The sequence below is a fragment of the Buteo buteo genome, chromosome 19 (genome assembly GCF_964188355.1).
Source record: "Buteo buteo chromosome 19, bButBut1.hap1.1, whole genome shotgun sequence".
NCBI lineage: Eukaryota > Metazoa > Chordata > Aves > Accipitriformes > Accipitridae > Buteo > Buteo buteo.
In genome coordinates, this window is record NC_134189.1 from 21525159 (window position 1) to 21538178 (window position 13020).

At 47.3% G+C, this 13020-nt stretch overlaps 1 protein-coding gene across 1 annotated transcript in view; it reads left to right on the top strand.

Annotated features, from left to right (window-relative positions):
• LOC142042083 (alpha-2-macroglobulin-like protein 1) overlaps window positions 1-13020 on the top strand; it is a 29740-nt gene that overhangs the window by 10867 nt on the left and 5853 nt on the right. Inside the window, exons 10-26 of the mRNA XM_075051587.1 lie at window positions 330-497; window positions 823-1053; window positions 1429-1492; window positions 2275-2420; window positions 3414-3563; window positions 3997-4113; window positions 5281-5428; window positions 5882-5999; window positions 7251-7476; window positions 7597-7723; window positions 8003-8124; window positions 8591-8645; window positions 9341-9424; window positions 9833-10009; window positions 10180-10261; window positions 10634-10790; window positions 10988-11062. Coding sequence (XP_074907688.1) covers window positions 330-497; window positions 823-1053; window positions 1429-1492; window positions 2275-2420; window positions 3414-3563; window positions 3997-4113; window positions 5281-5428; window positions 5882-5999; window positions 7251-7476; window positions 7597-7723; window positions 8003-8124; window positions 8591-8645; window positions 9341-9424; window positions 9833-10009; window positions 10180-10261; window positions 10634-10790; window positions 10988-11062 — 2247 coding nt within the window. The remainder of the gene's footprint in view (window positions 1-329; window positions 498-822; window positions 1054-1428; window positions 1493-2274; window positions 2421-3413; window positions 3564-3996; window positions 4114-5280; window positions 5429-5881; window positions 6000-7250; window positions 7477-7596; window positions 7724-8002; window positions 8125-8590; window positions 8646-9340; window positions 9425-9832; window positions 10010-10179; window positions 10262-10633; window positions 10791-10987; window positions 11063-13020) is intronic.

The window sequence follows — 13020 nt, forward strand, 5'->3', positions numbered from 1 at the left end:
GAGAATAACACCCAAGAATGCCATTTGCCAAAAAATGCTTGAGTAGCAGCAGCTATGGGGATCCATATGTGGGGTGCAAACCCAAACATTTGGAATTTCAGCAGCCAGGAGACCTTCTGCTGTGAAGGGTTAGAGAGCATGGGGGTGAATGAACACAGTGGTGCAAATGATAATAGGAGGTGACTAGTAGTAGTGTTGATAATATTGTTAGTGACTGAAAGGGTGACCTTGCTGTCTTTGGAAATGCTGCTCCTTACTTGGAGAAGCAGGAGATTCTGTCTGCTGATTAGACCCTTCTGCTCTTTTCTTGCTTACCACGATATTCTCAGATTAAAGTCGTCAACTACCAAGGCAAGGCACTGAAGCACAAAAAAGTCCTCCTTGTAGTACGTTGCGGTGAACGGCAATTTAAGCAAAAGTACATCACTGGGGACTCTGGGACAGCTTCATTTAGCCTGAACACAACTACTTGGAACAGCACCTCTGCCTCCCTGGAGGTAAGTGAGGAAGGGTCTGTCTTCTTGGCAGGGGTATGCATGCATCTCAGAGCTATTTACTGCCCCGCAGACATCTCCCTCGTTCGTGAAGGACAGTCATTCAAACCTGAAACACCTCAGCATGTTCTGGATCTTGGCTCCCTCTGAGACCTTATTCTCTGGATCCCAGTTGCTTTCTTCATGAACTCTCCACACAGAGACCTGTGCTGTGGTATTGCTCAGACCTGATCCGAACTTCTCACCAAGCCACAGCTGCGGTGATTTGCAGTTGACTTGCATAACTAGAGAAATTAACTCTTTGGGTTTTTTTTTTTTGTCTCACCAGGCAAGTGTACTGCATCAAGATTTGGGTAGAGAGCCTGGGACAGTTGATTTGAGTTACCAGCGAGCCTCTTACTTCATACGTCCATTCTACAGCACCAGCAGGAGTTTTCTCTCTATTGTCCGTGTGCCGCAAACAATGCCCTGCGGTAAAAAGCAAGCTGTCCAGGTGGACTTCAGAATTTATCAGGAGGACCTGGAACATGGGCCCAAGCGTGTCATTTTCTCCTATTTTGTGAGTTTCTGGGGAAGTGCTAGTGGGTGATGGCTGAAGGCACAAGATCAGCGTCTCCTACAGAGTCAAGCCTGATAGATTTGACTCAGCCCAGACAGGTAGCTCATCCAGCCATCATGGGGCTAGATCCTGGTTTCGATCCTGGAGCCGCAGTAATTGCAAGAAAGGCAGCACTTTTCTTTTGGGCTCAGTGCAGGGCAGGTCTTGGTCTTATGTGTCCTCCCCTGAGCTCTTCCTACTACCTGAGAGTGAGTAAAGCTCATATTCCTCCCCCAGCCCCCATTTAATCTCCAATTTCAGGGTTACTTTGATCTGTGTAGTGATCTCAAAGACTATGTGACTGGCATTGCCTTCCCTTTCTGTATTCTTCCCTAGGTCACAGGGAAAAGAGGGATAGTCCACGCAGGTCAGAAGACTGTTTGGGTTGGGCTGCCAACAAGTAAGTGCACTCCCCTGTTTTGTGTCTAGCAAGCACTCGGTGGTCTGTGGCATCCCATCTTATCTGGATATGTGGCATAAGCCTCTTTGCAATTTAGAGCTGGCTCGCCACTTTTCTGTTGCATCAGAGCAATATGCCTTTCCAGCTTTCATGCTTCCTTTACCTTCCTGCTTGTTACCAAGATAACAGTACTCTGCATTTCCCAGCCCATAGGGTCATCCTCTGTTGTCTTCATTTTCAAAGTCTCCTTTTGCTGCCCCTGCAAGTGGCATGAAACTATAGCCTTACCCTCTATCAAAACTCTCCTGCTTTAATTTGCAGTTGTGTCTACAAATAATCTGAGTACTTAGGATGCCACAGCTTGTCATTTCAATGGGCGTTGACTCGCTGTTGTCTACTTCTCCAGCTTTTTTTTTTTTAAAACTTAAATTATAAGTGCTTTGGGACAAAGGTCACCTCTTTGTTGGTGATGGGATGGGAGATGTTCGGTGACAGGAGGCTTTGAAAGATATCTGAGACTCTCGCTCTTGGTGGAGCTAAGCTTGAACTCCAAAGAGCTGTTTCATCTTGAGGCAATGAACAGAACCAGGAAGAGTCTTTTGCTGGTCGTGAATACCAGATCCAGAGATGTGCTGATTGTTCAGTGATCTCCAGAAATCTCCTTGGTCCTGAAAGACTTGAGGAAAGGAATTAAACAGGCACATGCAGAATGGCAAAAGCTGATCAGAGTCCATTTTCACTACCAAATCTACTTTCTCTTCTTTCCTCTCTCCTCCATCCAGTGCTGAAAGGCTTCTTCTCCATCCCTCTTACCTTCAGCTCGATCTATGCCCCAGCTCCAAGACTTGTTGTTTATGTTATCTTCCCTAATGGAAAAATCATCGCTGATTCTGCCATCTTCAGTGTCTCCATGTGTTTCAGAAATAAGGTAGGATTTGTGTCTGGGGCCATGACTAAATGTGTGGGAGTGTATCTGTCTGCTGCAATGAAAGAAGAGACTGTGGAACACGTAATATGCGTAGCTGTGTGTGGCTGATACTGTGTGGGATGCTGTCATGTGAACTGCAGTACGGGAATGGCGAAGCGTGCTCTGATATATGGAGCAAGTATGTGCTGAGCATTGTGGGGGCTGCTGCAGTGTTTGGGAAAGGCAGAGAATTACTGTGTCTGTCTCCATAGGCTGGCCTAGCAACTGCAACCCAGTAGGATCGCAGCCCAGCACAGGTTATTAGTGTGATTCCCAGGAGAGCTCGAGGCTGCTCTGCTGCTGCAGCAGACACTTAGACTTGTTAGTATGTGGTGTTGGGAAGACAGCTGAAAGCAGCTGATGGAAGAAGTGGATTTTTACTGGCTGTCTAGAAGGGGCTGAGTGCTTGTGGTTGGTGACATCCATGGGAATCCTGCTTTCTTGGTTGTGTCTTGCACTCCAAAGATGAACTTCTGAGGACTGGCATTACCCCTGCTCCACGGCTGTTTATCTCCCACGGACAGTCAGATTCAGGCAAGGAGAAGAGGCGCTTCAGGAAACTTGAGACCAACCCTGCAAAGAGCCTAGAGATAAGGACTAGGCTTATTTTTGATCTGGGGCTCCAAAAGGAGCAGAAAGACAGCTGTGTGAGGTGTGTGATGCTGGCTGGCTGGTTTGCTGGGTAAAGAGCGGGCTGTGTTCTGACACAGGAATGTCTCCAGTTCTGTGAGCTGTGCACACTGATGGGTCCCCCTCTGACATCTTTCCCGTTACAACCTCGACGGGATGGTTTTTAAAATACCTTCTGGGGGTCTTTGGGAGATTCCTTGGGTTTCCATCCAAGGCAAGTCCTTGGAAACTCTCTTCACGTAGGTCCCTTCCCTGCTCAGGAGGTGGTGGGGTGTCCAGCAGCAGCAACGTCACTCAGGTATTGCCTGCAATCTTCCCATCCAGGTGGAGCTGGGCTTCTCGACGCCGGAGACTCTTCCTGATTCAGAGGTTGGTCTCAACCTGCTGGCAGCTCCTGGGTCCACGTGTGCTGTCTGGGCTGTGGATCGGAGCGTCCTTTTGCTGAAGCCAGGAAAAGAGCTCAGCAGCATCTTCGTGAGTGAGCCTGCTCCCACTTCGTCCCTTCCCTTGTAGTGATGGGAAGAGGGAGGGAGGGAGACGGGCTGTGGCATCTGTGCAGAGCTTATCTCCCAAGGAACTCAAAGCACTGCCCAGAGGGGTCAGCAGCGCTCTCAGTGTGGCACGGGTAAGGATTAGGGGGCATGCGTTAAGAAAGAAGTTGAACATCACTCCGTGCGCCAGTGGTCAATCAGCGTCTGTCGTTGTGTCTCGTGTTCAGTTCAGTGGGTTGTGCTGGCTCTGAGAGGAGAGCCAGGGAAGAGTGACAGTGAGCCTGGGCTTTCTGGCATGTGTTCATGCACAGTAGCCAGGAGCAATTCAAACATACCTTGGATGTCTGACAGGAAAGGAATGCCAGGGGTTTTTTTTCATGCTGATTTTTTTTTTTTGCCTTTTCTTGCTTTCTCAGATCTATGGGCTGTTCCCATCTGTTTATAACTCTGGGTATCCTCGCCAAGTGTCTGAAGATGATAATTCTTGCAGGTTCCCAAATTCTGATGAGCCTGATGTGTTTACAACATTCAGGGTAAAAATGATTGATTTGCTGGGCTGGGATAACTCATGAACTGAGGGAACTGTGGCCTCCTGATTTACCAGTATCTTAGGGATGTTGTTACAGACAGTAAAGGGAGCAGGTCCAGTTTAGGCCCTTGTAACTCACTTGTTATTTAAATAAGCGACTTGAAATGTTGACCAAGAAGAAATTGTTGTGTGGTGTCATGGTTTAACCCCAGCAGCCACTTGCTCACATCCCCCCCGCCCCCAGTGGGATGGGGGAGAGAATTGAGGCGGGGGGGGGGGAAGTAAAACTTGTGGGTTGAGATAAACACAGTTTAATAGGACAGAAAGGAAGAAAATAATAATGATAATAAAATGACAATCATAATAATAAAAGAATTGGAATATACAAAACAAGTGATGCACAATGCAATTGCTCACCATTCACTGACTGATACCCAGTTAGTTCCTGAGCAGCAATCTGCCCCACCCCATGCCAGCTCCCCCCAGTTTATATACTGGGCATGACGTCGCATGGTATGGAATATCCCTTTGGCCAGTTGGGGTCAGCTGCCCTGGCTGTGATCCCTCCCACCTTCTTGTGCTCCTCCAGCCTTCTTGCTGGCTGGGCATGAGAAGCTGACAAATCCTTGGCTTAGTATAAACACTACTTGACAACAACTGAAAACATCAGTGTGTCATCAACACTATTCTCATACTAAATCCAAACCATAACACTGTACCAGCTACTAGAAAGAAAATTAACTCTATCCCACCCAAACCCAGGACATGTGGTTCCTGCACTTTGGTTGTGTGATTCAGGAAGCCAGGGGTTATTGGTTACTTGAATTTGATTTCACATAGTTTGTTTAATTTCCATAGCATGAGCAATTGCACTCTGCAGGCTGAGAAGGCATAGTACCTAAATGACCAAGTGTTTGAAAAAGAATAAATTTGGCTGACTTAGGCCAGATGAATTTGCTCAGAAGACCTTGTTTGCCCATTGCTGAGGATCTGAATGAAGATCAGCAAGAGATGATAAAAAGTATTCTCTTGCTTAAAATGAAGCAAGAGAATACTTTGCCAAGCCAGAGGGCAGCCAAGTCACCACTGCATGAGGGGACAAGAAGGCACAGGGTAGAGGACAGAGAGGAGAGGACAAGCTTCTGGTGCATCAGTTCTTTTTTTCCTACAGGAAATGGGGTTGAAAATTATGTCCAACACCAATATCAGGAGACCCAGAGTGTGTCCAACCACTCCATTGACAACTATGCTGCAGGAAACAGGAGTGTTTACTTCCAGGCCCCTGTTCATGTTTGCCCAGCCCCATAAAGCATATAACAGTAAGCATTTGCCAACTGTTTCTTCTTACATGGGATGCTTAGTCTTTCAGGTGAAAGCAGTCCTGGGTTTGAGCTAAGAGGCAGCACTTGCTGTAATTGCAAATGGAGAAATAGCGTTCCCTGGCCCGGAACCTGTTGTCGTGCTAGTGTGAGGCTGCCTGAAATGAGGCTACCTGTGAAATGCTAGTGAGCTGTCTGGAACCCAGGTCTTATCTCTGAGGTGAGGGAGCGGTTGTCCTTCCCATGGTGCCTACAAATGCAAGCAAGGCCCAAAGCACCTCTGTCATTTCAAATGAGGCAAGAGATTTTAAAATATGGGATGGCACCTTTTGTTCCAGTGCTGTGTTTCCCAAGAGCTTACTGGATGCCCTGCAGCCTGAGCTGGGCTGGAGCTCCTCAGCTCTAAACCAGGGTCTGAGGACCCTGTGGTGACTGGGTCTTCGTTATTTCCAGCAGAGCATCTGTCAACATCTACCTATCAGCCCACTATGTTTTCACCTCTTTCTTCAGCTGAAGAGAAAGTACACAAGCATTTCCCTAAAACATGGATATGGGATTTGTATTCTGTGGGGTGAGTAAACTGAGCAGTGGGGGGTCTAGTCTGGGTGGCTTAGTGTGACCAGGAGTGGCAGCAGATACAACCGAGTTTAGATCCTGAGGGGCTGAGGCAGATGCCTAAGGACATATGTCATGGGGCTCATACCAGTCAGGCTGTTTCTCTCATTGGAGCTGATGTCTGCATTAATGCATTTTCCTCTACTAGATGATCATACAGAGGTATTGTCCAGCAAACCAGCTTGGTTTACTGCCTACACTCTGCTTGTGGTAGCCCCGTGGGCCGGCATTTCCCAAACTGTGCTCGCAGGATGTATCCTGGGATGCAGGGGAATCTGATCTCCACAGAAGTCCTTCACAGGACTGGGAGTTGTGACTTGTGAGAAAGGCTCAGTGAAGAACCAGGGTCTGCTGAGGGAGATTTTGGAGATTTTCAATCTCTGACTTTTAAGAATTTCTTGTCTGGAGACTAGAGTCTGCTCAGGCCAGATGTCCCCACATCTGCCCTCTCCCACCTCCACTGTCCTTCCAGCTACAACCATCTCTTCACCCCCCACCAGCAGATATCTCCTGTGTGATTTGTCCACCAGCCTGATCTGAGCAGCCAAAGGTGTCTCTGTTGTGTGTGTTGCCTTCCTGTATGTGCCTGGAAAAAGTGAATGTCTCCGGTTATTGGAGTCAAATAATATCATTAGCTTTAGCTAGGACTGTTTTTATGTCTGCTGTGGTAGCAGCCACAGAACAGTCTGCTGCTCTCAGAAGTTGTGATGTGGGCACAAGGCAAGTCTCTGCCCTGTCTTCATGTTGGAGTTTAAGCTGTCAGTGTCTCACAGGAAGGTGAATGGCTGGATCTGTCTCTTCTGCTAAGTTCTACTAATGCTGAGCCAGTCCTGTTGCTCTTCTGGTGTCTGGTTCTCCGTCCCTAGGCCAGGAAGAATAAAACTGCTGACATCTGTAAACCATTTTTAGATGTGCAAAGGGCAAGCACTGTCTGAGAAAAGCACTCAGTGTGATTGACAGCATCTTGCAGCCATGTAACCTATTGTCAAAAATGTTCTGTTGATGTAAACATCTGAGGCAGTCGTCCCTACTTCTACAAGGACCTACTTGTAACTCTACAAGGGCTACAAGTTCAGCAGAGGTTAGGGGTTAGTCTGAGGTTAGGGGATGGGGGTGCACTGGAGAAGAAGGGCGCAGACCAGGTCATCTGGTGCGGCGTGCAGCAAGATTCAGTTAAATGCTTCTGTTGCTGTCTGCTTCTCCTCAGCCCCAGTGGGAACAAGAACATCACTGTCACTGTGCCTGACACCATCACAGAATGGAAAGCAGGGATGTTCTGCACAGGACCTCATGGCTTTGGACTTGCTCCAACCTCCAGTCTGCTTGTTTTCAAGCCTTTTCTTGTGGAGCTCACACTGCCGTCTTCTGTGATCCAGGGTGAGACCTTCATCTTGAAAGCCACGGTCTTCAACTACCTGCAGCGATGCATGAAGGTAGGTGACCCCTGATAGGGTCTGCAACAAAAGCAGGGTTTGGGGGGGTAGGAGATGGCCAAAATCTATGGCCTGTGATGTTTATCTTGTTACCACCTGCCATCCCTGCTGCCCCTTCAGATCCGAGTGACCCTGGAGGAGTTTGCACACTTCCAGCTGAAGCCATGCAAAGGCTGCGTCTACAGCAGCTGCTTATGTGCCGGAGAAGCTAAGACCTTTCAGTGGAGTGTCACAGCTGAGCAACTGGGTGAGAAGAACAGGGAGGTGGGATTGGAAGGGATGGGACCAAGGTGGGGATGTTTTGGAAGAGCTGAGGTGGAGTGAGGAGTTATTTGCCCTGTTAACCGGAGAGTACTTGTTTGTACTCATCCTAAGGTCATGATTACTTGCAAGGCTGTGCCAGGATGTACAGAACCGTTTAGGGCTCCGATTCAATTTTTTGTTGTCAACAGGTGACTTCTCATGTATTAACGGGAAGTGCTTCCTCAGAAGATGTTTTATGCACCTAAATGTGTGTTATTTTCAGGGCTCATGAACATCACCCTCAGCACAGAGGCTGTGGCCACTGAAGAGCGCTGTGGCGAAGAAATACCATTTGTCCCAAACCAAGGACAGAAAGACACGATCATCAAACTCCTTCTAGTCCGGGTCAGAAAAGCTGTTCTGTTACCTAGACCTAAAAGTGGGTGTTGTGCAATTCCCAAATTTTGTGTGGGTTAATTGCAAGTTACCACTTGCTATTCAAGGTGTGTAACTAGAATCTCAGGGCCTGAGCTGGGCCCAGCTGTGAGGGCTGATGGATGTGAGAGGTAGAGGGGTAGCCTCCACTTTAAATATGTACACTCTTTTATCTCCTCGCTCCTGAGTTCTCTCCTGAATCTTACAGCATCAGTTTCACAGACATTCAGAAGTTATGAAATTCTGAAAATATGTGCTGTTTTCTTATCTGAAATGAAAATGATTGACAATAATTTACATTTTTGTGATAGTGATGTTACTCCAGCTGACTCTCCAGCCTGAACCAGGATTTTGTCCGTATCTCTTTCTAATCCACTTGTAATCCTGTTTCTCTCCTGTGTGCTCATTACAATGCTACTTTCATGTGCTCCAACAGCCAGAGGGAGTGTTGGTAGAAAAGGCTCACAGCTCCATCCTGTGTCCCAAAAAAGGTAGAGAGATGGTTTTCTTCTTTCACCCTGCTCATCCCCCCCTTCCTGCCTAACCACCTTCTGGGTCTTTCTACTCGTTGAAATATTTTCTCTGCCAACAAGACCAAGCTACAGAAGCATATTCTAATTGTGGTGCCAGCTAGAGGTTCCCTTGGGTAAGGATGTGGGGAGGTCCAATCTTTTAGCATCAACATCCCTGACACTAATGTGACAGCTTGAGGCCTTTTTCAACTCTGGTCATAAAACCAGACTACTGAACAGGGTGAGGCTGAAGGACATGATTTAGGATTGCTGTTCCTGTCTTGAATTTTGTGATGTATGACATGGCCATTAGCAGATCTTTGAGAGCACGAGGTGCATTGAGAAGACATGCCTGCAACTGAAATCTGAAATGAGATGGAGCAACTTATGTAGAGAAAAGCAAGTGGCTTTGACCACAGAGGGTTTCCAGGAGAAAATCCTCCCAACCTCTTTAGAAGGAAGGCTGTTAGGATAGCGCAGTCACAATGAGGTTGATGGAGGAAGTTGAGGGTGGAGTGGGACAGGGTTTTTGAGGTGATCTGCAGCCTCTGTGACAGAAAAATGGAGTGCTAGCATGGAATAGTCTTGAACAGTTTTTGGGGACTTTAAAGGCTGTTTTCATCAGAATCTCTTTCTCTTTGTCCTGCCCACACACCTTACCCCACTCTTGTCAGGGAATCCAGCACAGGAGTCTGTGTCCCTGATGTTGCCTTTAAATGTGGTTGAAGGTTCAGTCAGAGCCACCATCTCGGTCACCGGTAAGGAATTCAGCTATCATAGTACCTCTCCAAATCCCATATCTCTTGAGTTTAGCTGTAGGAAAGCTCAAACCCAGAACCCCCCCACACCCTTTCTGCAGTTTCCAAGTCTCCGCTGCCACCTTCTTCCCATGCGTGTGGCTGTGTTTCCTGATTCCCGATAACCTAAAACACTCAGCAGGGGAGAGAATGTTCTGTTTACAGGCTTCCCTCGCCAGGATGGGAATGTGTAGAGTCCATATGGAGGGCACAGTGGAACTGATAAGCTGTCTGGACAGAGGTGCCCCCCCCCGCTCTGCTGGGGCTCTCTTGCCTAGTGCACTGCTGGGAGTGGATCACGGGTGGGAGGAGGTGATTCCCCAAGCCTCCTGCCCAGGAGGTGGTCAGGGTGTCTATGCTCTGTTCCAGGTGACCTCATGGGGATGGCCCTGCAGAACCTGGACCACCTGGTGCAGATGCCCCACGGCTGTGGGGAGCAGAACATGGTGCTGTTTGCCCCCATTGTCTATGTGCTGCAGTACCTGGAGAAGACGAGGCAGCTGACCCCTGAGATCAAGGAGAGGGCGACAGGATTCCTGCGCAACGGCAAGTACAACAGACCCACCTTGCTCCTCTGCCTTCCCCTGTGTCCACCCCCCTAGTTGTTCTGGGTGACTATTCCCTTTCCACCCGGAGTGCTCAACCACCCCATTCCCTTCACAGTGATTTCATTGTAAATACTGTTTTGAGCAGTAATGTCCTATCCTGCTTCCCAGGGTACCAGATACAGCTGCAGTATCAGCACCCTGATGGTTCCTACAGTGAATTTGGTACCAAGGATGAGTATGGTAATACTTGGTAAGCCCTGGGCTCTCTCCCTGCTGTCTACCTGCTCTCTGACAGCCTGGAGGTGGGCAGCTTTCTGCTTCCAGCATCGAATCCTTTCTGTCCTGTTGGACCCAAAGTGTTCCAGATGCTTTGTGGGCTAGGGTACCCCAGGGGTATGCAACTCTCCTTGGGATGAACTGTCCTTGGACCAGCAAATTAGGAATAGCACAACAATAGGTGAGGAGAGACCCACCAGTTTCAAGCTCCCACTTTTTTTCTTTTTCCTCAACTTCTGCTTAGACTCTTCCTTTCCACTCATTCTTCCCTCTCTCATTCACTCCATCTCTTTCTGCTTCTGTCTTTCCTTCCTCATGCCTTTTTTTCTGTTCTCTCCCCAACCAGGCTGACTGCATTTGTGGTTAAATGCTTTGTCCAAGCCAAGCCATACATTTTCCTGGACAACAGGACCATCCAAGCTGCTCTCACCTGGCTGGAGTTCCACCAGCTTCCCAATGGTTGCTTCAGAAATGTGGGCCAACTTTTCCACACAGCCATGAAGGTAAGAGGCAGAGCACCTTGAAGGACAACTCAAAGCAGTTCTTGCCAAGTGTACTGGTAATTGTTTAGTTCACTTCCCTGTGTTGTTCTGCTTTCTTGCGTGGGACCAAGCCAGGGATAGGTGGGACCTTTGCTGAAAAGCTTCAGGTCTTTGTGTATTAACTTTCCCAGCTTTTTGGATGTTTATGCTTTTTGTAGGGAGGTGTGGATGGAGAAGTCCCCTTGGCTGCCTACATCACTGCTGCATACTTAGAGGCAGGAGAGACACCAGAGGTAAATACTGGGATTCTTTGCCATGCTCTTGCCTTAAGATCTGAATCCTGAAGAACTTAGTGGTGTCACCGAGGCAGGCAACAGAGCATCTTGGACAGGCTTGTGGACAAAGTAATAGGGTGGGGGAGGAAGAACTTATCACTTCTCAAGAAAAAGCCTCAACTATCCCTTGAGGAGGACATTGCTGGCAGGGAAGAAGGTGAGGTTAGACTACTGGGAGCCATTGGTGTTCGTGGTGGGATACTATGCCCATTTCCCAGGCTTTGGCTTTTCATTCCTGCTCCCCCTTCTTCATCCTCCCATCCCCTTGCTACCCCTACACAGCTGAGAGCTGATGGTGAGTTGTTAGAGAGAAGAGGTGGGTGTAGCTGCTCCTATAGTCAAGTAAGTAGACATAATGACATTTTTAATATGTTTTAGCTTCACAAAACATGGAAATCTGGGAAAGGAGCACTGTAGGGCAGTTGGAATTGCACACCTAAGTAATAACAATAAGAGGGAACTCTTGGAAGTGCTAAGGATCATGACTAATTACTAGACTCTGTGGTACTGGCAAGTAAAAAAATATAATCAAATTGATGGAGAGATGTGATTGCTATAGACTTTGAGAAGCAAAGTTCTCTGGAAATAAGAAAAGTAAGTGAAAGAGCAGTGCTTTTCATTGCAGCTGAAAGCAATGGGCTTAGGAAAAAAAGGGAGACATATGGAAATTAACCTTCTTTCTGGCAGCAGATGTCCTTCAGGTCACCTTTTTTCACCATAAGGACAATTAAGTGTTGGAACAGGTTGCCCAGCGAGGTTTAGTTGTCTCTGCCATTGGACGTTTTCAAGACCTGACTGGATAAAACCCTGAGCAACCTGGTCTGATCTCATAGCCTACCCTGCTTTGAAGAGGAGGTTGGATTAGAGACCTTCTGAGGTCCCTCCCAGTCTGAATTATTCTATCATTTGGTAATTCTATGAACTGTCGAGTTTTGGCTGACTTGTTTTTGGAGGAGGCTTTTCATGAAACTGAATGACAAATATTTGACACATACTGTGCTCTGCAGCAGAATGAAACAAAAGGACAAGGCCCTTCATCCTGGTAGAAAATAAATGAAGCATTTGCTGTAGGTCCTAAGAACCAGTTTTGTCATTTGGGAAGGAAGGCATAGAGTTACTGAGAAGGAACCAGACTGTGCTCTAAATCCATGAGTAAAATCCTAAAAGGGAGACAAACAGGACTTCAAAGCAATTTGCATGATGTTCTAGTGGAAGGCACTGTTCCACAGAGGGTTACTTAGTGCTCTGAGAGTGGTGATAGAAAATCTAGGCTACCACGAGGTAGGAGACCTTACGGAATTCCTCGTGCTCTGGAGAAGATGGCAACAGTATTGTTAGCTCAGAAGATTGTCCATGGAGTGAGGAATGCTTTGTTGCAGCAGCAGATTTGTTGATGTGAAAGTAACCAGACAGTTATTCAATTGAACATACATGCCTAACCCATCAGTTTTAGATCAAATTGTCATGATGAAGAAAGACACTCAGAAGTAACAATGAATAGGTAAAAATATAAGTCTCAAAGAGTTATCCTAGCTCCAGTGAAGGAATTTGCTGAGTAGGTCTGGGGGTAGATGAAGTGGGAAACAAAGCTTGCCATAGCACCCAGGAAAAGAGTGTCCTTGAGTGGGTTATAAATGCTTTTACAAAGAATACACACTCACTGGGGGTCAAAATTCTGAGAAGGGGTTTGAGGATGTCCTACAAGGGCTATGCACTGATGTTCAGAACAGATCCTACTTTCCCTTACAAGCATATCTAAAAGTCTCATGAAAGTTGTTAGGGGTTAAAATGCAGGGAAAGGTTAGGGATGTTTTACACTGTCCTGAATGAACCAATATTAAAGCATGGTTTGCATGACAAAAAAATCGAGGCAAACAGCTCTCTACCCCCACTCTGTGTTGGAATTTGACTTCTTG